At 41.4% G+C, this 26,942-nt stretch overlaps 1 protein-coding gene across 4 annotated transcripts; it reads right to left on the bottom strand.

Annotated features, from left to right (window-relative positions):
• Positions 1-26,126, bottom strand: LOC132396322 (uncharacterized). 4 transcript variants are annotated; one of them, XR_009512951.1, is made up of 5 exons: positions 26,018-26,126; positions 16,863-17,014; positions 11,137-11,215; positions 3,808-3,942; positions 1-415 (listed from the first exon to the last, which is right to left on the bottom strand). XR_009512951.1 is itself a non-coding variant. In XM_059973838.1 (5 exons), the coding sequence occupies exons 3-5, from the start codon at positions 11,700-11,702 to the stop codon at positions 93-95; spliced, it is 555 nt and encodes a 184-aa protein (XP_059829821.1). In that variant the 5' UTR covers positions 11,703-11,752; positions 16,863-17,014; positions 26,018-26,126; the 3' UTR covers positions 7-92. The 4 variants fall into 4 exon arrangements, 3 of the variants coding, with proteins under 3 accessions (XP_059829821.1, XP_059829820.1, XP_059829822.1); XM_059973838.1 differs by lacking the exon at positions 11,137-11,215 and adding an exon at positions 11,606-11,752 and having other exon boundaries at positions 7-415; XM_059973837.1 differs by lacking the exons at positions 11,137-11,215; positions 16,863-17,014; positions 26,018-26,126 and adding an exon at positions 11,606-12,071 and having other exon boundaries at positions 9-415.
• Positions 26,127-26,942: the final 816 nt, after the last annotated feature.

Raw genomic sequence — 26,942 nt, 5'->3', positions numbered from 1 at the left:
CTAGCTTATTTCTGAAAATTTATCCTCCAGCTTTTCATGAATTAATGTATTTAAGAATCCAGAAATGAAGATTTGAGGTCAACATTATTTTATTATTTGCAGTATTCATATAAATCATTTTTGGCACAGCCTTCAACGCAACATCTAAATAAAACCGATATTTGTTTGCCTGACATATTTTTAAATCTGTGATTTTTTGGAGTAATAGTTTGTATTATGTTGTCACGTACACCTGCAGTCATGTAGTCCATAAAATCACTCGCCATCTCATCTTCTCGACTGCCTTCAGTCTGCAATTGTTGCTGGCCATTGTATGACTTCCACAGATGTTTCCCATGGATCACATTTATATCTGGAATCATCCTCACATCCTGCTTATTAGTATCGTCATTTGTATACAAAGCCTGAAAGTCAGCTGCAACAGAGATAGAATTCCGGCTGTGAACACTACAGGGTTATTGGGATTGGTTTTATTTTCCTTTGTATCACCACACTTTGCTGCTCTCTTTCTCTCTTTCAAAGGGGAGGGAGTCTGAGCTACTCTGTTGGAGTAAGCTCAGATACTATGCTTCAAGGTTCCTTCAGGTTGTCATTGCCAGGAGGAAATAGTGAGGAATAAGCTGACACTGCCGATTAAATGCTCCCAATGGCGTGCATCTCAAATAACCTCTGACAACCAAATCCTGACCTTCACATGTGGCTTAGTCCCTAAGCCTGGCAGAACCATTTCTACTGACAGGAGGAGGGACAAAGGTAGGGTACTAGTGCCTTAAAACCAGTCACTTCGGGCAGATGGGGCTCATCAGCTGTAGATGGCAGCTCATCTAGGAGAAGGAAAACTCTGATCTCAAACCCCTGCTACCTTGTGGTTATACCCACTCATAGGGTAGGTTTTGGGAGTAAACCCTGAGGAAGAATCTGGGGCTGGAGTCCCTAAGGCAGTCATGTGCTGAATTCAACACTGACTGGAAACTGCTGTGACTCCACTGGCGCCAAACGATGTTGGTGTTGCTGTTCCTTTGGATTGAGCCGCTGCGTGGAGAGGAGAAGCTTCAGCGAGGGCAGCAGCTTGCTCTCCATATCATATTGCCTTGACTTGGGCACTGGCTTGCATATCACGTAGACAGCTTGAATGCAATACTCACACTCAACTCCAACCAGTGGAGGACATCTACTTATACAGAGAAAAAAACACATATGAACAATTATTCTATTACTTTGACACTCTAAGGTGTACATATGGAATGAGCTGCCAGAAGAGGTAGTTTAGCCATGTACATTTACAACACTTGGGCAAATCTACAGGTAGAAGACGGTCAGAGGGACATGATCCAAATTGTACTAGCTTAGATCTGAGTTATGGTCAGCATGAACCAGTTGGGCTGAAGGGCCTGTTTTTAAGCTGTATTACTCTATGATTCATATCTGGTTAAGCTTTTGAATGTACAGAATAACATAGAAACCAATGGTAGTCATTTTTGCAACTTCTTCAAAGCTGTTCGGTGCTCCACTTGAGAGACTTAATTGACTAATCTATGGATTGGGAGATCCATAAAGCAGGTTCACCATCCTCTTTACAGAGGCATATTCTTTCAATATTTTATTAAAGTTAATAATTTCACAATATATTTTTGACCCTTATTCTCTATATTTTCAATTGATATTCTTTTAAACCTCACCTTTCAAAGTCAAAGTCAAGTTTATTGTTACATGCAGAAGTACACGTATGACAAGTGCAATGAAAAATTACTTGCATAAGCATCATAGCTACTTAGCATCATGTAAGCAGCATTCAGGAGAAAATGATTATTAAACAAATTATAAACAATATTTACAAGAAATATAACTCAATTAAAACAAAAAATGTCCATTTTAGTGAAAAGTGATCAGAGTGTTCAGAGTGTTGCTAAACTGTAGTAGTGATTAATGTTTTCCAGGTAGGTTCAAGAAGTGAATGGTTAAAGGGAAATAGCTGTTCTTGAAACTGATGGTGTGGGTCTTCTGGCATCTGTACCTGCTGTCCCATGGCAGCTGTGAAAGATGGTGGGAATCTTTCAATCAGAATCAGGTTTATTATCATTGATGCACGTCATGAAATTTGTTGTTCTGTGGCAGCAATACAGTGCAACACATCAAAATTATAATAAAAATACATATGTAATAAAATAATTGTGGTAAAAAGTGCAAAGTAGTGAAGTAGAGTTCATGGGTTTATGGGCTGTTCAGAAATTTGATGGTGGCAGGGAAGAAGCTGTTCCTTTTGATGGATTCTGCTTCCTTGAGGCAGCACCTCCTGCAGATGTCTGAATCAGGTTTAATATCAGTCGCATACGATATATATATAATTAAATTAAATAAGCAGTGCAAAAAGAGAGAAAGAAAAACAAAAATAGTGAGGTAGTGTTCATGGGTTGGTTCATCGTCAGTTCAAAAATCTGATGGCAGAGGGAAAGAAGCTGTTACTAAGATGTTGAGTGTGTATCTTTATGCTCCTATACCTCCTCCCTGATGGGAGGAATGAGAAGAAGGCATGTCCTGGGCAATGGGAGTCAACAATGGATGCTGCCTTTTTGAGGGATTACCTTTTGAAGATATCATTGATGCTGGGGAGGCCAGTGCCCATGATGGAGCTGGATGACTTTGCAACCTTCTGCAGCTTTTTCTGATCCTGTGCACTGGTCCCTCCATACCAGACAGTGATGCAACCAGTTAGAATGCTCTCCATAGTACATCTGCAGAAATTTGCTAGTCTTTGATGGCGTATCAAATATCCTGAAACTTCTAATAAAATATAGCCGCTGTAGTGCCTTTGTAATTGCATCAATATGTTTGGCTCGGGATAGATCTTCAGAGACATTGACACCTAGGAACTTGAAACTGCTCACTCTTTGCATGCTACCCATGATAGGAAGGAATGTACCCCTGATGTATTGGGAAGAGCCAACTGCTTTCTCCAACTGCTTAGGTAAAGTCAACTACTCTGCATTTTCTACCAGTTACGTTACAGTGCTGCCCCTTTAATGTTTTTTACAATCTATTTTCAAACAATGCCCTTATATACTCTGTGGTGTTGCATCTTGCAGAGTAGGAAAACAACTAAGGCTGGAATTGGAAGAAAAGACAGAAATGCTGGAAGAACTTTGGTGAAGCAGAAATAAGTCAGCATTTCAGGTCAAAGACCCTTCATCAGAACTAAGAAATGTTGAAGGCAAGTTGATCTAACTAACCAAAGTGGTAGGAGAGACAATTAATAGAATGTCTGTTATAGGGTGAAATGATGGACAGAGGTTGAATGGAGAGTTGTCTATGTAATGCGTTGCCAGTGTTGTGAAGACTACGTGATGTTGTATGGACAGGCCTGTTGAAATGTGCTGTACAGGCAGTTTATGGCAATGAGAATAAAGGGAGAGGAATGGTATGTACAGTGGAAAGAAACAGCAAAATAGCTAAAGTTGGAAAATCCATTACTGCAACATACCAGATGAAAAATTAGGTATTGTTCCCAGCTTGTTAGGCCTTATTGCAATAGTGCAGGGGGCCACAGAGAGTTCAGGGTGAGAGTGGGATGGGGAATTAAAATGACAGACAGCCAGAAGCGCATAGTCACCTCTGTGAACTGAGTGCACTTGTGGAGCACTGGCCAGGTCACTGAGCATTTCATTGCATGATGTCATCAACCTTTGATGTCTGCAGGCTGTTGCATTGTTACTTTTCATTTGTGGCATAGATTGGATGAGATTTTCCTCTGGGTGAGTGGATCCGTGTCTACCCTTTCCGTCTGGAAGCTACTCCTGCCTAGTGACTCACCATTTGCAGATGTCTCCTCTAGGCTGCTCCCTTCTGGGTCTGAAGTGTCTGCATCCAAGCTGATGGCTGCAGGGTCCAGAACAAGAGGCAGGGTGTTTTTTTTGCTGCTTGACTGGGCAAATAGGGTTTCAAGACCTGAAACAGAAAATACGAAAAGTAGAATAACAGTAATCTATAAAAACACAAAATGCTGACAGAACTCAGTAGGCCAGACAGCATCTATGGGAGGAGGCAGTGACGACGTTTCAGGCCAAAACCTTTCATCAGGAGTGAAGTAACATGGGATGGTCGAGGGGGGATAAGAAGTGGGGGGAGGGATAAAGTAGAGAGCTGGGAAGTGATAGGCTGGAGGGAAATGGGCTAGGGGGGGAAGGTGGAGAATTACGGGAAATAAAAGAGAAAGAAAGGTAGGGCTGGGGGGAGATTATAATGAGGGAGGAAAAGAGAGAGAAAGAGAATCAGACTAAAATTATAGATAGGGATGGGGTGGGGGGGTGCAGGGGTATCAACGGAGGTCTGTGAGTTGAATGTTCATGCCAGCAGGTAGGAGGCTACCTAGGTGGGAGATAAGGTATTGCTCCATCGACCTGCGTGTGGCCTCATCTTGACGGTAGAGGAGGCCATGGACAGACATGTCGGAGTGGGAGTGATCTGTAGAATTGAAGTGTGTGGCCACAGGGAGATCCCGCCACTGCTGGAGGACTGCGCTCCGGTGTTCGGCGAAACGGTCTCCCAGTCTGCGGCGGGTCTCCCCAATATATAAATGGCCACATCGGGAGCACCGGATACAGTATATCACCCCAGTTGACTCGCAGGTGAAGTGGTGCCTCACCTGAAAGGACTGTCTGGGGCCTGGGATGGTGGTGAGGGAAGAAATGTGGGGGCAGGTGTAGCACTTCTTCCGTTTGCAGGGATAAGTGCCTGGAGGGAGGCCGGTGGGGAGGGATGGGAGGATGAATGGACAAGGGAGTCATGCAGGAAGCGATCCCTGTGGAAAGCTGGGAGTGGGGGGGAGGGGAAGATGTGGCTGGTGGTGGATCACGTAGGAGGTGGCGGAAGTTACGGTTAAGATCGGATCTGTAGGCTGGTAGGGTGATAGGTGCGGACCAGGGGACTCTATCCTGGTGGCTGGCAGAGGGGTACTGGTCTGAGCAGGAGCCTGCGTGAAATACAGAGACGCGATCTGAGGGCAAGAGTTGATAGTGGACAAAGAGAAGCCCCTTTCTTTAAAAAAGGAAGACATCTCCTTTGTCCAGAATGAAAAGGCCTCATCCTGAGAGCAGATGCGGCAGAGGTGGAGGATTGAGAGAAAGGATAGCATTTTTGCAGGAGACAGGTGGGAGGAGGAATAGTCTAGATAGACTGTGTTAGTAGACATCGGGGTAGGATGTCTAGAGAAGACACGATAGCTAGTCAGGAGGAGGGAGATAGAAACAGACCAGATGAATTTGAGGGCGGGGTGAAAGTTGGAGGCCAAGTTAATGAAGTCAACGAGCTCACCATGCGTGCAGGAAGCAGCACCGATGCAGTCATCGATATAACACAAGAAAAGAGGAGGACAGGTACCAGTGTAGGCTTGGAACATAGATTGCTCCACATAGCCGACAAAAAGGAAGGCGTAGCTCGGACCCATGCAGGTGTCCATAGCTACACCTTTAGTTTGGAGGAAGTGGGAGGAGCCAAAGGAGAAATTGTTAAGGGTGAGGACTAATTCCACGAGGCAGAGAAGAGTGATGGTAGAGGTTGACCGTCTGGGTCTGGAATCCAGGAAGAAACGGAGAGCTTGGAGACCTTCCTGGTGGGGGATAGAGGTATATAGGGACTGGACGTCCATCGTGAAAATAAGGCAGTGGGGGCCAGGGAACTTGAAATCTTTGAAGAGGTGTAAAGCATGGGAAGTATCACGGACATAGGTGGGAAGGGATTGAACAAGGGGAGATAAAACAGTGTCGAGATAGGCAGAAATGAGTTCAGTGGGGCAGGAGCAAGTAGAGAAAATGGGTCTGCCTGGACAGGCAGGTTTGTGAATCTTAGGTAGGAGGTAGAAACGGGAAGTGTGGGGTGTGGGAACTATAAGTTTGGTGGCCGTGGATGGGAGATCTCCCGAGCTGATGAGATTGGAAATGGTTTGGGAGACAATGGACTGGTGCTCCCTAGTGGGGTCATGGTCCAGAGGTAGATAAGAGGAGGTATCAGCGAGTTGTCATCGTGCCTCCGCTATGTACAGGTCAGTAGCCTGTGACTGCAGTAAGTGGGTGATTGCAATATTACTTCTATAATTTATAAATCACAAGAGACTTGGGTGAAGGGGAAGCAGGATGTGTGAAGGAAGGTGAAAGACGATCGTATTGTTCCTTATGCAGTGCAACCAACTTCAGAATCAGAATCAAATTTATTACTGATTAAATAATGAATATTTTAATTTTGCAACAGCTGTACACAAAGATGGAAAATTAATATAAATCATAAAAATAAATAATAATGCAACAAAGAAGAAACAATGAGGAAATTCTTGAGTTCATGGACTATTCAGAAATCTGATGGTGAAGGGGAAGAAGCTGTTTCTGAATCATTGAGTTTGGGTCTTGCCTGATGGTAGTTATGAGAAGAAAGCATGCCCAATGGTGATGCATGTCACCTGTTGAGGCACAGCCTCTTGAGAATGCCCTCAATAGTGGGGAGGGATAGGCACATCTTCTGTTATGTGGTCCACCTTAGCTTTCATCAACCTTCTCAGCCATAAGCAATGACTTCCACTTTGACTCATTCGCAATCAGAACCTCCCCTTTAAGTTGACTTGAACTGACACTGATGACTTTTTCTGATTGGTCTTCATGTACTTGTGCTTGAACAATGAAGCCAATTAGCCCAGCACAACCCTAATCAATAGAATTAAGCAATGCCATGACCACATTGATCACTTTGCACCAAAACAGATGTATTTTATTCCAGCAATACACACAAAATTCTGGAGGAATTCAACAAGCCAGTCAGGATCTATGGATAAGAGTAAACATTCAATGTTTCAAGCTGGGACACTTCACCGTGACTGGAAAAAAAGATCAGAAGTGAGATCAAGGAAGTGGGGGAGGGGAGGAAGAAGTACATGATGGTAGGTGAAACTGAGAGAGGGGGAGGGGTGAAAAAAATGGAGTTGGGAAGTTGATTGGTGAAAGAGATAAAGGGCTGGAGAAGGAGCAATCTGATAGACAGGATAGAAGTCCAAGGAAGAAAAGGAAGGTGTTGGGGCACAAAGGGAGCTGGTGGGTAGGTAAGGAGATAAGGTGAGTGGTGAAGGGCGGGGAGCAATTGCCAAAAGTTCAAGACATCAATGTTTATGCTATCAGTTTGGAGGCTACACACATGCCCCTTCCTTCACCATTCCCCCATTCCCATCTCCCTCTCTCATCGTATCTCCTTACCTGCCCAATTATCTTTCTCCCCTCCCCCACCTTCTCACTCTGACTTCTCATCATTTTTTCCAGTCCTGATGAAGGGTCTCGGCCCGAAATGACATCTGTTTATTCTTTTCCATAGATGCTGCCTGGCCTGCTGTGTTCTTCCAGTACTTTTTGTGCATTGCTTGGATTTCCGGCATCTGTAGATTTTCTCGTGTATATTTTGTTCTAATTGTCTCATTCTTAAAAATGTTGCATTTATGTTTTTCTTGTGAATACTGCTTATATGATGCAATGTGGCTGTGATATTGTTATAAGTAAGTTTGTCATTGCCCCTGTGCAAACATCTTCTTATGCATATGACAATAAACTTAACTTTAACTTTGGACATTGAAAGTTAAAACTGTGATAATGCTTTTGGAGTACAATATTTGCCTGTATATTTCATCAAATGGATGTGCCTTCATTTCACACTATGATGCCAATTACTTCATTTCCTTTTTCACTAGAAACCAATGTTGCTAAAAAGTGAACATTTACAATTCATCCTAACTGCTTCTGAACATTGGAGCAAGTTAAAAATGAAACCCAGTGACAGGCATGGTGTCACAGATAGGTCAGACAGGGCAAAGATGGCAGATTTCATGGCCTCTAGGATATTATTGTCTATATAACAGCACAATCAGAAACAGAATCAGAATCTCTTTACTGCCATAACAGAATTGATTGCGGTTGGGTGCCAAGCATGGACAATACCATAACAGACAACACAATGGAAACCAACAATTTACAAGAGAATAGTCCAAACAGCCATGAAAAATCAACAGTTAGAAGAATGGCCACAAATGCAAATGCAACAAACTAAAATAAATGTGAACATATGAGCAGACTCAGTAGTTATCAACAGAACAAGGAGAGCAGAAAGGTGGTCATGGACTTGTGGTGTCTCCATGAAGGCAACTTGGTGAATAGGTGACTGTTAAGATGGGTGGAGTTAGCATTAATTTTTCAACTCTTTTCTTTGCTCTGGCAATAAACAAGTCTTTTGATATCAGTAGCTGACAGTCAAATGATCTTCTACACTGAGTGAACTACTCACTGCAACCTGGACTCAGAGAGGGAGGAGGCAGCAGGAAACTAAATGGTGATAGATGTGGTCACAACACTCTCAATGATGGCTGAGTAAAAATTCACCAGAATTGCCCTTGAGATGTTAAGTTTCCTAATCTGGCATAGGAAGAACAATCCTTGCTGGGCTTTCTAGAGATGAATGTAACATACTTGTCCTACTTCACAATATTGATAATAGTCATCTCCAGAAATTTCAATGACTTGACACAGATACAGCAAGTGCAGGGGCAAGATAGGAGGTTGTCATTAGTCAATCCTCTTTTTCACTCTCTTGATAGCATTAAGCTCCAAACTGTTATGAACACACCATGCTGCAAGACAGTCTACCTCTCTTTGAGGCACATCACTTTGTTATTAAAGATGAGTGAGACCAACTACAGCTATGACAACCATGAACTTCAGGATTTTAACATACTTGTCTCTGGAGGTTGAGTAATTTGTATAAAGTGAGAATAGGAGGGGTGAAAGAACGAAGCCCTGGGGAGAGCCTGTGCTTATAGGCATTATGTCTAACAAGTGGGAGTGCAGCCTTCCTGTAAGGAAGTTTGACAGATACTATAGGGTTTAGTTGGCTGGGTTAGCTTTCTGTGGAGCAACTCCAGAACAATAGCGTTGAAGGTGGAGTTAAAATCCACAAACAAGGTGTCAAGGAGTCCAAATGTTGAAGACTGTAGTGACGGCACAAATGAACTGCATCCTTAATCGAGCGATTTGGTCCACAAGCAGCAGGTCAAGAAGTGGATCAGTAATGGACTTAAAGGTAGGCCAACAGCAAGTATTCAAGGGTTTCATGACTACTGAATTCAGAGCGACTGACTTACAAACAGCAATGAAAAGTTTTCTTGGGAACTCGAATGATTGTTTGACTTTAAAGCAGCCCAACCCTGCATAGTTACAAGGATGTGTTAAATATCTCAGTGGAGACAGGTGCAGGCTGATTCGCCTAGTGTTGAGTACCAGTTGAGACACCATCAGAGCCTACAGCTTTCCTGATGTTCTGTTTATCAGATAGTTTGTGCATGTCTTCTTGCTTCACAGAAAGTGTAGGGTGGGATGGAATGAGAGGGCAAGAGGGGGAGGAAGCTGAAAAAGGTGAATGGGGCTGGGGTGAAGGGGGGATAATGACACTAGAATGTTTGTTAAAGGGAAGTGGAGTAAGAGCTCAGCACATCAGGATCAGAGGAAGTGAGAAGAGATAGAGGTTGATTTTCTTTTTCAAACTGATAATAAAACTGATTGGCTAATGGCCAAGGTAGGGGAGGGGTACACTTGGGAGCACTTCTGTTTGAAGTTTGTAAGTCTTTGTAGAGAACTCCAGACTCGCCGGCTACTGTTGTTAAAGCCTATCTCTAGCTGATCCTTGCAAGTGGCTTTCACCACTTTCAGTGCTTTATTAAACTGCTGTTTGGCAGAGCTCTATTTCCAGACCTGTAGGCATGATCCTTTGTCGATGTGTGGATCCTCAACTCCCTAGTGACCCACAGTTTGTCATTATTATACCTGACAATGATCTTTTTAGGAAGACACATGTCTTCACTAACGTTGGACGTTACAGTGTCAGCATATTCATCTATACTGCGACACCAACCTTCTATGGCCCTCCAATCCGTGGAGCCTAAGCAGCCTGTCAGCCTTCCAACAGCATCAGGAGTCCATCACCATTTGATGGTGCTGGTTGGTTTAGAGTGTTTCAGTTTGCAATTATAGCTGGGAACTAGCACAATCATGCCATGGTCAGAGTTGACAAGCAGTGCCCTGGATTAGGACAGAATGCCCCTTTAATGTTGGTATAGAAGTGATGTAAAGTTCTGCCCTCAGGTGTGGGGCAGCGAATCCTCTGATGGCACTTGGGCAATAGTTTCATCTTCCAAAGGTTAAAATCCCCCCATAATGAAAATAAAGGTATTAGGAAATTTATTTTCCAAATCATTAATGTTAAGAGCCAACTGCCATTGTGCAGATTGAGAGTTCACATGAGTGGAAAATGTAAATACCAGCCAGGATAACAGAGTGCAATTCCCAGCATAGATAGAATGGTTTACAATAAATGAAAAGAACCTCTAAGTCAGCAGAGGAAACATAAAGAATGACAGACACGATCCTGCACTATTTATTACTTATAAACATGAATAAACCAGCACCACATGAATTGCTGCATAGTGTAATATTACCATCTGCTCTAAATAGCTGGCATCCTGGCATTTGAACCAAGTTGTCTGGTTTGTTTGAGTTAAGCCATGCTTTAACAAACCAAAAGGCAGAAATATATGCACAATCCTTGTTAGTCCTGATGAGTAGCACTAACTCTTTCCTCTCAATTATAAGAACGAGGACTGCCGGGAGATTGGCAGATTGCCGGGGGAGCAGTGCGGAAGCCTGTGTGTTACCAGCGTGACAGAGCGACCACACGTTTACATCTATATCTTCTGGAGGTGAGCATTTTTCCAGCCGCCATCATTGCTCTTGAGTCCGAAGAAGCTTTAGTGGTAAATTTTCTAAACCGCAGACAAACACAGGAAATATCACAATGGCATTGAATCGCTTACATTCATGAGCATTTCATGACTATAAGTAATCCTTGAATTTGACAAAAAAAAAACCCTATTTAACTACACAATATAAACACGAATCCTATCTGCCTACGCATGATTAATACCCCTCTTTATTCTGCCTGTTCATGTGCCTATCTAAATGTCTCTTAAATGTAATGCTTCTACCACCTCCCGCGTTCATGGATTCTAAACACATTTCAGTCTCTGGTAAAAAAAAACTTTTCTCGCGAGCTTCCCCCTTCACTTACTAAATTTTAGTTTTTGACATTTCCACTCTGGGAAAAAATGGGTTCTTCAGTCTTCAGTCTTCTGGGACCTTACCTGTGGCTAAAAGGGACACATCAGTGAAATCAGTCTTATGACAATCCATTAGCTTCACGGATAAAATTGCTGATACCAGATTCATTTAATAATTTCTCCAATTGTCATATTGGGATTCAAACGTGTCTTTGCATCAAAGGTCTTGATCTCTTGATGTCAGTTGAGTAAACAAGCACTAGTACTATCTCAATCTTGTGTTAATATAGATTAAGTGCCTTTTTTTTATACCTACGTAGATCAACACTTATTAAGTGACATTAAGTGATAATGCCAATATGCAAACTGAATTCATGATCATGATGTCACATTTCAATAACTATGACACCTACAGTAAATACCTTGTTGGTGGCTGACTATTTCTCCACTCTCAACTAGAGAAGATGTTTCAATACTCACCAGGTTGATAGGAACTGACAAAAATCCGGTTGGTAGAATAACGTCCACACATGATGTCCATCATTATTTGTGTGTTCTGTAGGCAGTTCTTTACCATTTCAGCATTGATTCTTCTAGTAGATGAAAGTGAGTGCAGTGACAGACCTGCTGCCAGAATAAGCACCAGGTACATCATTTTATTCTTTGTATAAGAACCAAATACAGGTGTCCCAATCTCTCTCAATTTCCTCTACAATACAAACTGAAGCTGTCCTAAATTTCTTTTTCTCTCTCAAACTCCTACTTGATTGAATTTCTCAATTCATTCTGAACATCTTTTTTTCTCTCTGGCTTTCGCAATTATTTACCTTAATGGTAATTGTGCTGTTTTCTTGTGTCTCGCCTGTGTTTTCTATTAACTTTTGTTCCTTTTCTGAGTGATGGTGAAGTTTTTCCAACATGATAGATCCATTATGTCTCAACTAAATGTAACAACAACTCTTTCCTTGATTAATCTTTACTCGAACCAGTTAACCTAAGAACATTTGAGGAAAAGGTCAGGAAGAGTCAATCTGCCTTCTCTCCCATCCAGTCAGATCCTGGCTGATCAGTTACTTCAGCTGAGTAGTGCAGTAGAGCCTCTGTCTCACAGTTCTAGTGATCTGGCTTCAATTCTGACCCCCTGCCCTGTCTGAGTGGAGTCTGAACATTCTCCCCATTGCGCACGAGTTTCTTCCATGTGCTCCAGTTTCCTTCCACATCCTGAAGACAAACTGGTAGTTTAATTGGCCTCTGCAGGTTTCTCTTGTTTTGTGGGTATGTGGTAGAAGCTTTGAGAAAATGATGAGAATGTGGGTAGGATTAAAAATGCAATCAATGCAGTATTAATGTTAATGATCACATGCAGAATGCAATATTAATTTTGCAATATATTAGATTGAGTCATTTTAACTTCAAAGTGCTGGAATGATGTTACACTGACACAGTAGACCTTGTGCTGGTACAATAGTGCATGTTGATGGTATGTTCTTTGATGGTCAGCCTGCTTTTAACTTCCAGTCCATTGCAAGGCAGAGGTCACAAATGAACTAGAGGTCAGATATGTGCGTATCTAACCTCCATCCCTAGCATGGATCTGCATGGATCTTGTATCCATTCCCTTGGTTGTGGCTAAAGCTGTGTGACCCAACTCATTTGAATGGGATATAAGTGTAAAATGCAGTTAAATTCGATTTTTCTTCGCTAATTTTTTAAAGTTTTTAGCAGACACAATTAAAGCAGTCAAATATTTATCATCAGCACTAAGATGTTGAAAGATCATGAGGTGGTCTGAGCAGGGCCACTGATTTCACCATTTCTCACAGACAAACTAACATCTGAAACAAGACCGTAACACACAGGAACAGAATTAGGCCATTCAGCCCATCAAATCTGCTCTGCCGTTCCATCATGGCTGATGCTGGATCCCACTCAACCCCATACACCTGTCTTCTCACCATATCCTTTGAAAACCTGGCTGATCAAGTTCCATCTTAAATATACCCATGGAACAGGCCTCCACTGCAGTCTGTGGCAGATTCACCACTCTGGCTAAAAATCTTCCTCCTTACCTCCATCTAAAAGGTTACCCTCAATTTTAAGGCTGTGCCCTCCAGTTCTGCATACCCCTACCACAGGAAACATCCTCTCTACATCCACCCTATCTAATCCTTTCAACATTGAGTAGATTTCAATGAAATCCCCATGGATTCTTCTAAATTCCAGAGAGTACAGCCAAAGCTGCCAAATGCTCCTTATATGTTAACCCCTTCAATCCCAGAATTCTCTTTGTGAACCTCCTCTGGACCCTCTCCAATAACAACGCATCCTTTCTGAGATATGGGACCCAAAACTGTAGACAATACTCCAAGTGTGGCCTGACTGGTGTCTTATAAAGCCTCAGCATTATCTCCTTACTTTTATATTCTATTCCCCTTGAAATGAATACCAACATTGTATTTGCCTTCTTTACCACAAACTCAACCTGTAAATGAACATTCTAGGGCCCCTAAGTCCCTCTGCACTTCTGATGTTTGAATCTTCTCCCCATTTAGGTAATAGTCTGCATTATTTTTCCTTTTACCAAAATGTGTTATCGTACATTTCCCAACACTGTATTCTATCTGCCACTTTTTTGTCCATTCTTCTAATTTGCCTATGTCCTGTGCTGCAATTGCACTGCTTCCTCAGCACTACCTACCCCTCCACCTATCTTCATATCATCCACAAGCTTTGCCACAAAACCATCAACTCCATTATCCAAATTACTGACAAACAATGTGGAAAATAATGGTCCCAATACTGACCCCTGAGGAACACCACTTGTCACTGGCAACCAACCAGAAAAAGTCCATTTTATTCCCACTCACTTTTTCCTGCCTGTCAGTCATTCCTCTATCCATGCCAATATCTTTCTTGTACTGTCATTGGACTTTATCTTATTAAGCAGCCTCATGTGTGGCAACTTATCAAATACCTCCTGAGAATCCAAGTAAATGTCATCCACTGCCTTTCCTTTGTTCACCCTGCTCCTCAAAAAATGGTAACAGATTTGTCAGGTAACATTTCCCTTCAAAGAAACCATGCTGACTTTGACTTATTTTACCATTGGTCTCATAGTACCCCAAAACCTCATCCTCAATAACAGACTCCAACAATTTCCTAACCATTGAGGATAGGCTAACTGGTCTATAATTTCCTTCCTTTTGCTTTCTTCCCTTCTTGAAGAGTGGAGTGACGTTTGCAATCTTCCAGTCCTGCAGGACCATGTCAGAATCGAGTGATTCTTGAAATATCATGACCATTGCATCCATTATCTCTTCAGCACCTTCTCTCGGGACTCTGGGATGTAGTCCATCTGGTTCAGGTAACTTATCCACCTTCAGACCTTTGAGTTTGCCTTTTGCCGTTTTTCTTTGTAATAGCAATGGCACTCTGCTATTAGTTCTGTTCCCTGACACTCACAGAACTCTGGCACACTGCAATGTCTTCCATAGTAAAGACTGATGCAAAGTACCCAATTAGTTCATCTGCCATTTCGTTGCCCCCCACTACTACCTCACCAGAATCATTTTTCAGTGATCCATTATCAACTCTTACCTCCCTTTTACTTCTTTATATAATTGAAAAAGCTTTTAATATCTTGTTTAATATTATTGGCTAGCTTGCCCTCATCTTTCATCTTTTCCATTCTTATAGCTGTTTTAGTTGCCTTTTGTTGGATTTTAAAAGCTTCCCAATCAGCCAACTTCACACTCACTTTTGCTACCTTTTCTGTCCTTTCCTTGGCTTTTATGCAGCCCTTAACTTCCCTTATCATCCACGGTTGCCTAGCCCTGCCATTTGAGAAATTCTTCTGTGGAACATATCTATCCAGTGCCTTGTGAACTATTCCCAGAAACTTCAGCCATCTCTGCTCTGCTGTTACCCCCGCCAGTATCCTCCTCCAATCCACCAGGGCAAGATCGTCTCTCATGCCTCTGTGAATCCCTTTATTCCATTGCAATATATATGACTTATGCTTCTCCCTCTCAAAATACAGTATGTATTCAATCATGTTATGATCATTGTCTCCCAAGGGTTCCTTTACATTAAGCTCCCTAATAAGATCTGGGTTATTACATAACCCCCAATCTAAGATGGCCTTTCCCAAATTCTGTCTCTTGCTATCTGACACCAACCCAATTTTTCCCAATCTCATTGCATATTGAAGTTGCCCATTACAATTGTGTCATTACCTCTATTCCATGCCTTTTCCAACTCCCTTTGCAATCTCAACCCCACATCTTGGCTACTGTTTGGAGGTCTATATATGATTCCATTATGGTTTTTTTTAGCCCTTGCATTTTCATAATTCCACCCACAAAGATTCATCTTTCTCTGGCCTTATGTCACCTCTTTCTAAAAATGTAATTCCATCTCTTACCAACGGAGCCACACCACTGCCTATGCCTTCCTGTCTGTCCTTTCAACACAAAGTATATCCTTTGATGTTAAACTCCCAAGTATGGCCTTCTTTCAGCCATGACACAGTGATGCCCACAATGTCATACCAACCAATCTCTAATTGAACCACAAGTTCATCCACCTTATTCTGAATGCTATGCACATTTAAATACAGCACCTTCAGTCCTGCATTCTTGCCCTTTTGAATTTTGCATCTGTGGTACATTTTAACTCTTTGCTCTGTCTGCCTTTGTACCCAATCATTGGCTTGTCCTTCCTTACATTCTTGTTACACCCATCATCTACTTGTAAACTTTCTGGCTCATCCTCAGCTCTATCATATTGGTTTCCACCCCTCTAGCATAACAACTCCCAACAGCTCTAGCAAATCGTTCCACAAGAATATTGGTCCCCCTCAGATTCAAATGCAACCCATTCCCTTTGTACATGTCCCACCTGCCCCAGAAGAGGTGCCAGTTATCCAGAAATCTGAATCCCTGCCCCCTGCTCCAATTCTTCAGCCACATATTTATCCATGCCTCATTCTATTCCTGTACTCACTGTTACGTTGCACAGGCAGCAGCTTCTCAGCCTCCTTCCTAACTCCCTGTAGTCTGCTTTCAGGACCTCCTCCCTTTTTCTACCTATGTCAAGGGTACCAATACGTACCATGACTTCTGGCTGCACTGTTTGCCTTTTCAGCATATTGTGGATGCGCTCAGAAATATCTTGGACCCTGGCACCCTGGAGGCAAACTAGCATCCTTGTTTTTTATTCATATCCACAGAATCACCTATCTGTCCCCCTGACTATAGAGTCTCCTATTACCACTGCCCTTCTCTTCAGTTCCCTGTCATACTGAGCTATAGGATCAGACTCTGTACATGAGGCACAGCCACTGATAATTACCTCAGGTAGTTCGCCCCCTCCCAACAGTACTCAAAATGGAATACTTATTGTTGAGGGGGACAACCACAGAGGTGCTCTGTACTATCTTACATTCTCTCTTCCCTTTCTAATCATCTATTTATCTGTATCGGGGGATTACCTCCTTGTAGCTCCTGTCTATCACCTCTTCTCTTTCCTTAACAAGCCAAAGGTCATCGAGCTGCAGCTCCAGTTCCTTTACACAGTCTCTAAGGAGCTGCATCTCGATGCACTTGGCGCAGATGTGGCCATCAGAGAAGCTGGAAATCTCCTTGAAATCCCACATCTGACGCCCAGAGCAGAACACTGGCCCTGCAGACATACCTGCTATTCATTCAAGGAAAAAGGAATGAACTTAACTACTTACCTCTTGCCAAATCCCGGTTCAGCCAAAGCCTTTCCACTCTGACTCAGACCACTCGGATGACAACCGCTCCCATGAAGACCACTCTGCTAGACGGGACCCTCTTTTATGGAGACTGGGTTTTTAAAGCTCTTCGCCAGACCGGCACAGCAACGCTTCAATAGTGATATGATGATCGTAAACATTTAAATGTCAGTGTTTTGACATTGTGAATTTCCTTCACAAAATTGTATTCATCAGTGGTTCCCACTCTCATATCTTTAACTTATCTGATTCCAAAACTGGTACCAACTCCAGCAGCTGTCTCCACCCTTCACACTCCCAGCTTCCACTTTGCTCCATCTGTATTTTCCCCCTTTTCCTCTTTCCTTTCTCTCAGTTTGCCTTCATCAATCATTCATCTGGCACTTGCTCCACCCTCACCCTCATCCTCATCCTCACCCCCACCCTCCCCCCCTTCCCCACCACCTGACACAACCTGCCTGTCATATTACATCCCTCTTCAATCCACCAATCATCACAGACTCCTTTCTTGCCATGCCCTTTCTCTTTATAATAACCATCTTGGCTCTCCACTCTCAGTCTTGATGCCAGGTCTTGACCTGTACCATCAACAGTTCCTTTTCTCCCACACATGCTATTGACACCCATTGAGTTCCTCCAGCAGATTGTTTGCTGCTCCATGTTAAAGCATCTCTGGTATTTTTTTTTTGTTGTTTTCATATCCTTTTTTTTTGCTATTTTAGGATCATCAGAATTCTCTGCCCAATGAAGCAGTGGAGCCTACCTCAGTAAATATATTTAAGACAGTTGTGGATGGATTTTTACATAGTAGGGGGATTAAGGGTGATGGGGAAAAGGCTGGTAGGTGACGATGAGTCCATGGTCAGATCAGCCATGATCTTATTGAATGGCAGAACAGGCTCAATGGGCCGGATGGCCTACTCCTGCTCATGTTTCTTATGCTTTTATTATGAAGAACACCCAGGCTCCATCCAAATGGAAGTCACCTTGGTCAGCATGGACATGCTGGGCCAATAGGCCTCTTTCTGTGCTGTATAACTTAAGAATTAGGTCATGTTTCCTTTGAGAAGTGTTGTAACTTTCTTAGGCTGCCCCATTAACAATGGGCATAACAGACACCAGCTCTGACATGAGCACAGCTGGCATGTCATTTGAGAATTAATGAAGTTGAACAGGGTGTGGTGGTGGGGCTGCTACAGAGAGTTTAGATCTGGGTATTGTCGCCAACCTCTGTTCCACTATTCAGTGTTGCTGAACTTGTGGGACACTCAATGAAATGGAGAATTTTAGAAGATCCTTACAGAATCATCAGTGTCCCCACTCTGATCCTCTCAACATATATATAATCATATATATCATATATATATATATATATATATATATATATATAATTTTGTTTCATTTATATGATATTTATATCATTCATGATTTGGGAAGACTTAACTATATTGTGCTTATTGCTTGTGTATCCTTTTATGTTCATCTTAATTTTGTAAGTTTGTAATCCCATTATCTATGTACTAATCTTATCATGTTGATATTAATAAAAAGATTGAAAAAGAAAAAAAAAAGAAGATCCTTCCACATTCTTTCCACAAGGTAACAAGCTGAATCCAGATCAAACACTGGTTAAATGGCAAAACACAGATGAGGGCATAATTGGTGTGTGGTTCTGATGACCACACAACTGGAAGAATGTGGCTGTACTGGAGAGAGTGCAGAGGGAATTCATCAGGGTTTGCCTAATTGGAAGGATTTTATTATGGGGTAGGGCTTTTTTCCCTGGAGGGATGAAGGCTGAAGCAGAGGTATATCACTTTATGAGAGGCATAAATAAGGTAGATGGAAGGGATATCATAAATAGGAAGGCTTTCTTTTAAGATGAGAGTCCTGAGTTTTAAAAGAGATCTGAGGGGAGAGAGTTTAACAGAGTGATTGATACCTGGAATGTACTGCCAGGGGAGTTGGTGGGGGTTTCACTCAGGTCCACTGCCCAAATAAAAAAGTCAGCATGGGTTGCTACAGCAAAAGAGAGCTTTGATCAGTGACCAATCTGGACATTGGAAGGAGATCACACGGGGGGTTTCCGGTGACATCATCGTCGAAAATGGCAGCTTAAGTCACAAGCTCCTCCGGAAAAATGCGTATTAAGCCCCGTTATCCCATCAAATATAATATTTTTCAAAAAATATTTGAACTGAAAAGAGGGGCAAGAATGGGGAGAAGAAATGGAAATTAAAAAACCGACACTGCGGAGCCTGCATCCGAGAGGAGTGCAGCGAGCAGCTCTCCGACCCGACCGCGTGCAAGCAAGGCGGCTGCTGGGCCGCGTTCAGTCGAAGTGGTGAATATCTTCGAAATCCTGAGAGATAAGGGAGGTCCAGAAAGATGTAAAGCAGCAGCTCAGTGATATTAAGGCAGAGCTCGCCAGCTTTAATCAAAAAATAGTGGTGGCAGAGACTCGCATTGAGAAGGTGGAAGATCACGTTCAGAACGTGGAACGGATACTGAGCAAGACAATAAAAATAATACATCACCAAGAAAGTAAACTGATTGACGTGGAGGGAAGATCATGGCAGAAAAATATCAGAATCTACAACGAGCGGAGGGCTCATCTATGATGGAGTTTGTCGAAACGTTATTGCGGGATGCGTTGGATCTTCCCTCAGTTATGGAGCTGGAAGTCGAGAGTGCCCACTGCGCGTTCGTTCTGAAACCCATCCCGGATAGAAAGCCACGCTCAATAATAATTAAATTCCTGCGGTACAGCACCAAGGTGCAGGTTCTACAAAGGGCCTGGGGTAAGAAGAGAGTGTTTTACAATGATAAATTAATATATTTTGACCAAGTTTATCCCCCCGCGGTCCTGCAGAAACGCAAAGAATACTCTGAAGTAAAGCGAGTACTGAAGCAAAACAAGATTAGATTTCAAACTCCGTACCCTGCTAAACTTCGAGTGTTTTATAACAACGGGATGCGGTTGTACCAGACGGTGGAAGAGGCGACTACAGACATGAAGGCCAGAGGATTGCCCGTCAGCATGACAAAAACGAGGGAAAGCCTGAATGAGGAATTATCCCGCTCCGCTTGGGAAATAGTGTGAGAATCGAGAAGGCAGGAGACGGGAAGAGGCCAAGGGAAGTATATCAGGAAGAGACCGGGAGTTTCCCAAAGACAGTCCTCAGCCCCTTCAGAAGAACCATAAGGTTTGGCTAACTTTAAAAAATGTTGAGAAGCTGAACGGAAGCAAAAGTACACAGTAATATACCTATCTCGAGAAATACTTATTATAATGTGGATTTTATATTACTTAGTTGTTATTCTTTATTCGCTCACTTACTCCTTTTTCCCCACCAAAATGAAAATATATATATGTGCATGTAATGTGTGTGTGTATGGGTATGTATGTGTGTGTGTGTATATATATATATATATATGTGTGTGTGTATGTATGTATGTATATAGGAGTAATGGATAATGGATTTGTTCACTGACTTTTATGAATACTGCAATGAGGGCCCTCAACTCACAAGTAGGAAGAGGTTATCCCCCACAGCTAGACATTTCCTCTAGCTCAACGCAGGGTCATCTACTAGAGACCTCAGCTTTGGAATCACACATTCGTTGCCATTTTTGTTGTTATTTGCGTTTCTTTGCTCTTATTTGTTCAGGGAGTAGATCGATTAAGTTTTATTCTAATTTCAATGGTACATTGACAGATAAATACAGATGGCTAAGAACAAGATAAAATTCATTTCTTTCAATGTCAATGGGCTATTAAATCCAATCAAACGTAAGAGAATTTTATTCAATTTGGAACAATTTGATTCATACTGGGAAAAATGGTTTAACTACATAATGCCTCATAGGCCTGATTTTATTCTCACCAATCAATGAATCTGTTGTAAAAAAAAATCACTCCCTACTTGTACATAGTTCTTTCCTTTTGCTTGTTTTTTCTTTCCACTCTTTTCTTTGAGTATATACCTCAGATAAGTACTTTGTGAAGATTTGTGATATATATGATTATATGATATATATGTACAATGTCTGAAATACATCTTATGGAAATGTTTGTTTGATGATGAACTTGAATAAAAAAATAAATTACAAAAAAAAGAAAATGTAGTTACAGAAATCAAGCATTTTCAGGAGTTATGGACTATTGGTGGCAGCTAACTATTCAAAAGATGTTAAAAGATTATAGTTGGGAGCTTAATGTCCAAGTATATACGTTGTATTGAAAAGACAGGCAGGAAGGCAGAGAGGGTGGCATTGCTCTGTTGGTAAAAATGAAATCAAATCATTAGAAAGAGATGACATGGGGTCGGAAGATATTGAATCACGAAGGAACTACAGAGCTAAAAAGAATCTGATGGGAATTGTATACAGACCTCCAATCAGTAGAATGGACATGGCTTCCAAATTAAAATGGGAGATAGAAAGTGAAGGCCAAAAGGACAATATTGCAATAGTCATGGTGGATTTCAATATGCAGGCAGGTTGGAAAAATCAGGTTGGTGCTGGATTTCATGAGGGGGAATTTCTAGAGTACCTATGAGATTTCTTTTTAGTACAAATCGTGGTTGAGCCCACTAAGGATTGGCAATGAACTGGAATTGATTAGAGGCCTTAAGGTAAAAAGAATCCTTAGGAACAAGTGATCAAAGTATGATCAAATTCACCCTGAAACTTGAAAAGGAGAAGCTAAAGTCAGATGTATCAGTATTACAGTGGAGTAAAGGGGATTGCAGAGTCATGAGAGAGGAGTTGGCCAGAATTGATTGGAAAAGTACACTGGCAGGGATGACAACAGAGCAGCAATGGCTGGAATTTCTGGAAGCAATTTGGAAGGCACAAGATATATTCATTCCAAAGAGGAAGAAGTATTCTAAATGCATGATGACATAACCATGGCTAACAAGAGAACTCAAAACCAGCATAAAAGCCAAGAGAGGGCATATAATAGAGCAAAAGTTAGTGGGAAGTTAGAGGATTGGGAGGCTTGTAAAAACCAACTGAAGGCAACTAAGAAAATCATTAAGAAGCTAAAGATGGAATACGAAAGTAAGCTAACCAGTAACATAAAAGAGGATACCAAAATTTTCCTCAGATACATAAAGTGTGAAAGAGAGGTGAGGGTAGGTTGGATCGCTGGAAGAATGATGCTGGAGAGGTAGTAATGGGGGACTAGGAAATGGTGGATGAAATAAATAAGTATTTTGCATCAGGCTTCACTGTGGAAGACACTAGTAGTATGGTGTCAGGGGTGTGAAGTTACCATTACTAGAGAGAAAGTTCTTGGGAAACTAAAAGTCAGAAGGTAGACAAGTCAACCGGGCCAGATGGTATACACCTCAGGGTTCAGACAGATGTGGCTGAAGAAATTGTGGAGGCATTAGTAATGATCCTCCAAGAATCACTAGATTCTGGAATTGTTTCAGTAGACTGGAAACTAAAGATGTCACTTCACTGTTCAATAAAGGAGAGAAGCAGAAGACAGGAAACTTTAGGCCAGTTAGTCTACCCTTAGTGGTTGTGAAGATGTTGGCGCTGGCTATTAAGAATGAGGTCTCAGGGTACTTGGAAGCATATGATAAAATAAGCTGTAGTCAGCATGGTTTTCTCAAGAGAAAATGTTGCCTGACAAATCTCTTGGAATTCTTTGAAGAAATAACAGGCAGTATAGACAAAGGAGAATCAATTGATATTGTGTATTTAGGTTTTCAGAAGGCCTTTGACAAGCTGCCACATTGCTAATTAACAAGCCCATGGTATTACCGGAAAGATTCAAGCATAGAGAAAGCAGAGGCTGATTGGGAATAAAGGAAGACTTTTCTGGTTGGATGCCAGTGACTAGTATTTTGAGATCGATTCTTTTTACGTTACATGTTAGTGATTTGAATGACGGAATTGATGGCTTTATTGCAAAGTTTGCAGACAGTATGAAGATAGATGGAGGGGCAAGTAGTCTTGAGGAAGTAGAGGGGCTACAGAAGGACTTAGACAGATTAGGAGAATGGACAAAGATATGGCAGTTTACAGTGCATGGTCCTCACTTTGGTAGAAGAAATGAAAGGATTGACTATTTTTTAAATGGAGAGAAAATACAAATAAAATTAGATGTAAAGGGACTTGGGAGTTCATGTGCAGGATTTCCTAAAGGTTAATTTGCAGGTTGAGCTTCTGGTGAGGAAGGCAGATGCAATGGTAGCATTCATTTCAAGAGGACTCGTATATAAATGCAAGAATGTACAGTTGAGACTTTGAAAAGCACTGGTGAGACCTCACTTGAAGTACTGTGAACAATTTAGGGCCTCTTATCTTAGAAAGGATATACTGAAATGAGAGGTTTCAAAGGAGGTTCACAAAAATGATTCCAGGATTGATTAGCTCTGGGCCTGTATTCACTGGAATTCAGAAGAATGAGGGTGACCTCATTGAAACCTATCAAATGGAGAAAGACCTTGATGGAGTGGATGTGGAGAGGATGTTTCCTATGATGGGAGAGTCTAAGATCAGAGGACACAGACTCAGAATAGAGGAGCACCCTTTTAGAATGGAGAGGAAAAGGAATTTCTTTCACCAGAGAGTGGTGAATCTGTGCAATTCTTTGCCACAGGCAGCTGTGGAAGCCAAGTCCTTTTGTATAATTAAGGCAGAGGCTAATTGGTTAGTCAGGGCATGAAGGGATACAGAGAGAAGGCAGGAGATTGGGGCTGAGAGGAACATTGGATCAGCTATGACAAAATGGTGGAGCGGACTAGCTAGGCCCATTGGCCTAATTCTACTCATGGTCTTATTATCCCGTGTGACACCTAGTGTTTATCAAAATATAGTACTAAACAAGACAATGAATTAATTAGAGGATTTGGTGCCTATGTTGTAATGGTAGAAAACACTGGCTATTTACAATACAGTCTCAATCCAATTAATATGTCAACAATAAGACTGTTTTATTTCATAATGAATACCAGACCTTATCATCTCTTCCATTTCCAGTCCAAAAAAAGCTCTCTTCATTAAAATCTCAAACTTTTATCCACAGGATCAAATGAACTTCAGGTCACGTGATAAGTCCTTTCTGTCACATCACAAATCACTACAGCACTGTATCATACCACAAGTAGGTAGATAATTGCCATCAGGTGCTACAAATGATGGTTATATTGTTGTCTAAGTTGCTTGACAATGAGGTTAGGAGCCCTTGGAAAAAACAATCATAGCAGTGAAATCAATTAAAAACATCAATTGAAAACCAGATTTCTGGCACAGGAAAATAAGAATCAATTCATTCTCTCTCTCTCTCTCTCTCTCTCTCTCTCTCTCTCTCTCTCTCTCTCTCTCTCTCTCTCTCTCTAGCTCTCTCTCTCTCTAGCTCTCTCTCTCTCGCTCTCTCACTCTCTCTCTCTCACACACACACACAGTCTCTCTCTCTCTCTCTAGCTCTCTCTCTCTCTAGCTCTCTCTCTCTCTCTCTCTCTCTCTCTCTCTCTCTCTCTCTCTCTCTCTCTAGCTCTCTCTCTCTCTAGCTCTCTCTCTCGCTCTCTCACTCTCTCTCTCTCACACACACACAGTCTCTCTCTCTCTCTCTCTCTCTCTCTCTCTCTCTCTCTAGCTCTCTCTCTCTAGCTCTCTCTCTCTCTCTCTCTCTCTCTCTCTCTCTCTCTCTCTCTCTCTCTCTCTCTCTCTCTCTCTCTCCCCCTCTCCTTGATGTGTAGACCAAAACAGATTTCACTATTTCACTTTGCCTTGAGTGCAGATTCCTCCCTTTAACCCATACTCAAATACTTGAGGATGCCAAACAATTGAACTTCTTGTGTCAGTTTTTCTTATCCCATTGTTCTTGGCTGTCTGAAATGAATTGAACAGACAGCACTGAATTAATAACTCTCTGGTCCCAGGTCTTTTGAAACATCAACATTGATCTGATATCCCTAGTAGGCTTTACCAAGTTGGGTTATAGCATTTTAACATAGTAGAGTATACTTTTAGCTGTAGCCTGGACAATCTGTTGTTTGTGTAATTAGTGATTAGGCACAGTGAAATCGTCCTGCTCAAACAGGATTACTCTATAAAGTTGCCGAGTATGCCCAGAGAAAAATAAGTCTCTGGGTTGTATATGGTGATATATCTGTACTTAGATAATAAAATTAACTGAACTTTGATTAATAAAGAATAAGTATATTGGAAATGGAAGCTTATGGTGGTATATTTCTAAACTCTATCTTCTTTTTAGCCTACATTTATAACCAATGGCTAATACTAACAGTTGACTTACGATGCAAAACAAGTTACCTGGATAGCGCAGTATACGAGATGTGAGAGTTACTTTGATCTTGTAGGTTTGACTGATTATACTTTGGTAGATTAGGGAAGAGCAGGGTCAGTCTGGCAAGTTAAGTAAAGATAGAAGCAAGCTTGTTAGGAGGAACACACACAATGCTGGAGGAACTCAGCACATTACACATTATCTAAGGAGGGAAATGGTTCATCAGCATTTTGGATTGAAACCTTTCCTTCTGGAAGAAAGAAACAGTCAACATTTCATGTTAGGACTCTGCTTCAGGACATCTGATTCAAAGCAGACACCTCCACAAATGCTGCTTAACTCACTGAGTTGCTCCATCAGAACTGCCATAAACTACCCTGTGGGAATTCAATATGACTGCATCAGCCTTTCCATTCTTCACTCAGGTTTCAATCAAGAATTGCTATTTATTACTGTCAAATGTATTTCTATTTCTATTGAACAATAGTCAGAAGTAAACAATTTCACCTGGATCACTCGTTTTTAGAAAGAACACACACTAAAACATTTAACAAGTTGCTAGTTCTCAAAAACATGTTTTTTAATAGGCTTTCCTATAATAAAAGATGTATAAGGGTGTATTTGACTGTTTTTCCTTAATGCATGTAATATTCTATTAATAATAATATTCTAATAATATTCTATATTATTATATTATATTTTATATGTATTATAATATTCTAGGGTATTATATTATATTATACATTATAATAGTCTATATTAGTATAAATAATAATATATATAATAATCTATTAATATTCTATAATAATAATATCTATTATTGGCTAGTAATGATGAAGCATTATAGATTTGTAATGCATACCATACATTGCACAGCTTGGAGGTTGAAGATTTGGACCTGGTGACACAGTAGCAGGTGCATTCACAAGAGGAACACTGAGAGGGGCACGTGGACCCAGGGGAAGTCAGCAGCATTGTTGAGAGTCATTTAATAAACACCTGAAAATACTGGGTCCAATAAAACAGCCGTGTTCTTCCCACTGTTATCTTTGACCCATGAAATTAAACATTGGCAAACACATCACACAGAACAAGACACCTCCCTCCTGGGAACAATCATATGGCTTATTGTTTACTCATTAACAAATCAAATAAGTACCAGAGTGGAAATGTAATGCTCTGATTTTTTTTCATTCAATATCAACTCCCATTTTCTTCAGGAATAACACATGAGAGGCTTGAGTTATTGGAAAAGTATCCAGTGTCCTGAACTATTGATTTGGAGACCACCAGAGTATTTGAGAATTTAAATTCCAATAACCTGGAATTAAAACCTATCAGTTATCAATTTTCTTTTTTTGTGAATGCAAAAGGAACCTCTATGCAGAGCTTAACATTTGTAAGCAACTATGTGGCTTTTTTTCAGAGAGGCAAATTCCCTCACGAACATAGAGAACATGATGTGCTGATAGCATCCGTTGCTTGATCTGAGTATTCACATTCAAGACCAGCTTCTTCCCCACTATTATCAGATCTCCAAATCAATCATTTCTCCACTTCTCCTTTCTGGTGATGCTGGCACATTCTCAGACTCTTTGTTCTACCTCTCTCAGTTATTCCACGTGTGTCTCTTTAGAATTGTTTTGCACTAATTCAATTGTCATTACATTCTGAATACCATCCTGCTGTTTTGCACAGATTGCTGTATTTATTGTTGCATCTAATATTACCATGCATACTCTTTTTTCCCTGAGCTTCATGTGTGCAAGGAATTGTATTGCATCTGG

This window comes from Hypanus sabinus, chromosome 7, assembly GCF_030144855.1.
Source record: "Hypanus sabinus isolate sHypSab1 chromosome 7, sHypSab1.hap1, whole genome shotgun sequence".
Classification (NCBI taxonomy): Eukaryota; Metazoa; Chordata; class Chondrichthyes; order Myliobatiformes; family Dasyatidae; genus Hypanus; species Hypanus sabinus.
The sequence above is the reverse complement of the archived record's forward strand: the minus strand, read 5'-3'. Positions and strand labels throughout refer to the sequence as shown.

Bases quoted from the DNA above. Each gene is read 5' to 3' on its own strand.
- LOC132396322 (XM_059973837.1), bottom strand. From the start codon at position 11,780: ATGATGTACCTGGTGCTTATTCTGGCAGCAGGTCTGTCACTGCACTCA. The intron at 3,943-11,605 runs GTGAGTATTGAA...TTTCTGTTTCAG, and splicing joins TGTCAGTTCCTATCAACCTG to GTCTTGAAACCCTATTTGCC. The intron at 416-3,807 runs GTGAGTCACTAG...TCTCTGTTGCAG, and splicing joins AGAGGAGACATCTGCAAATG to CTGACTTTCAGGCTTTGTAT.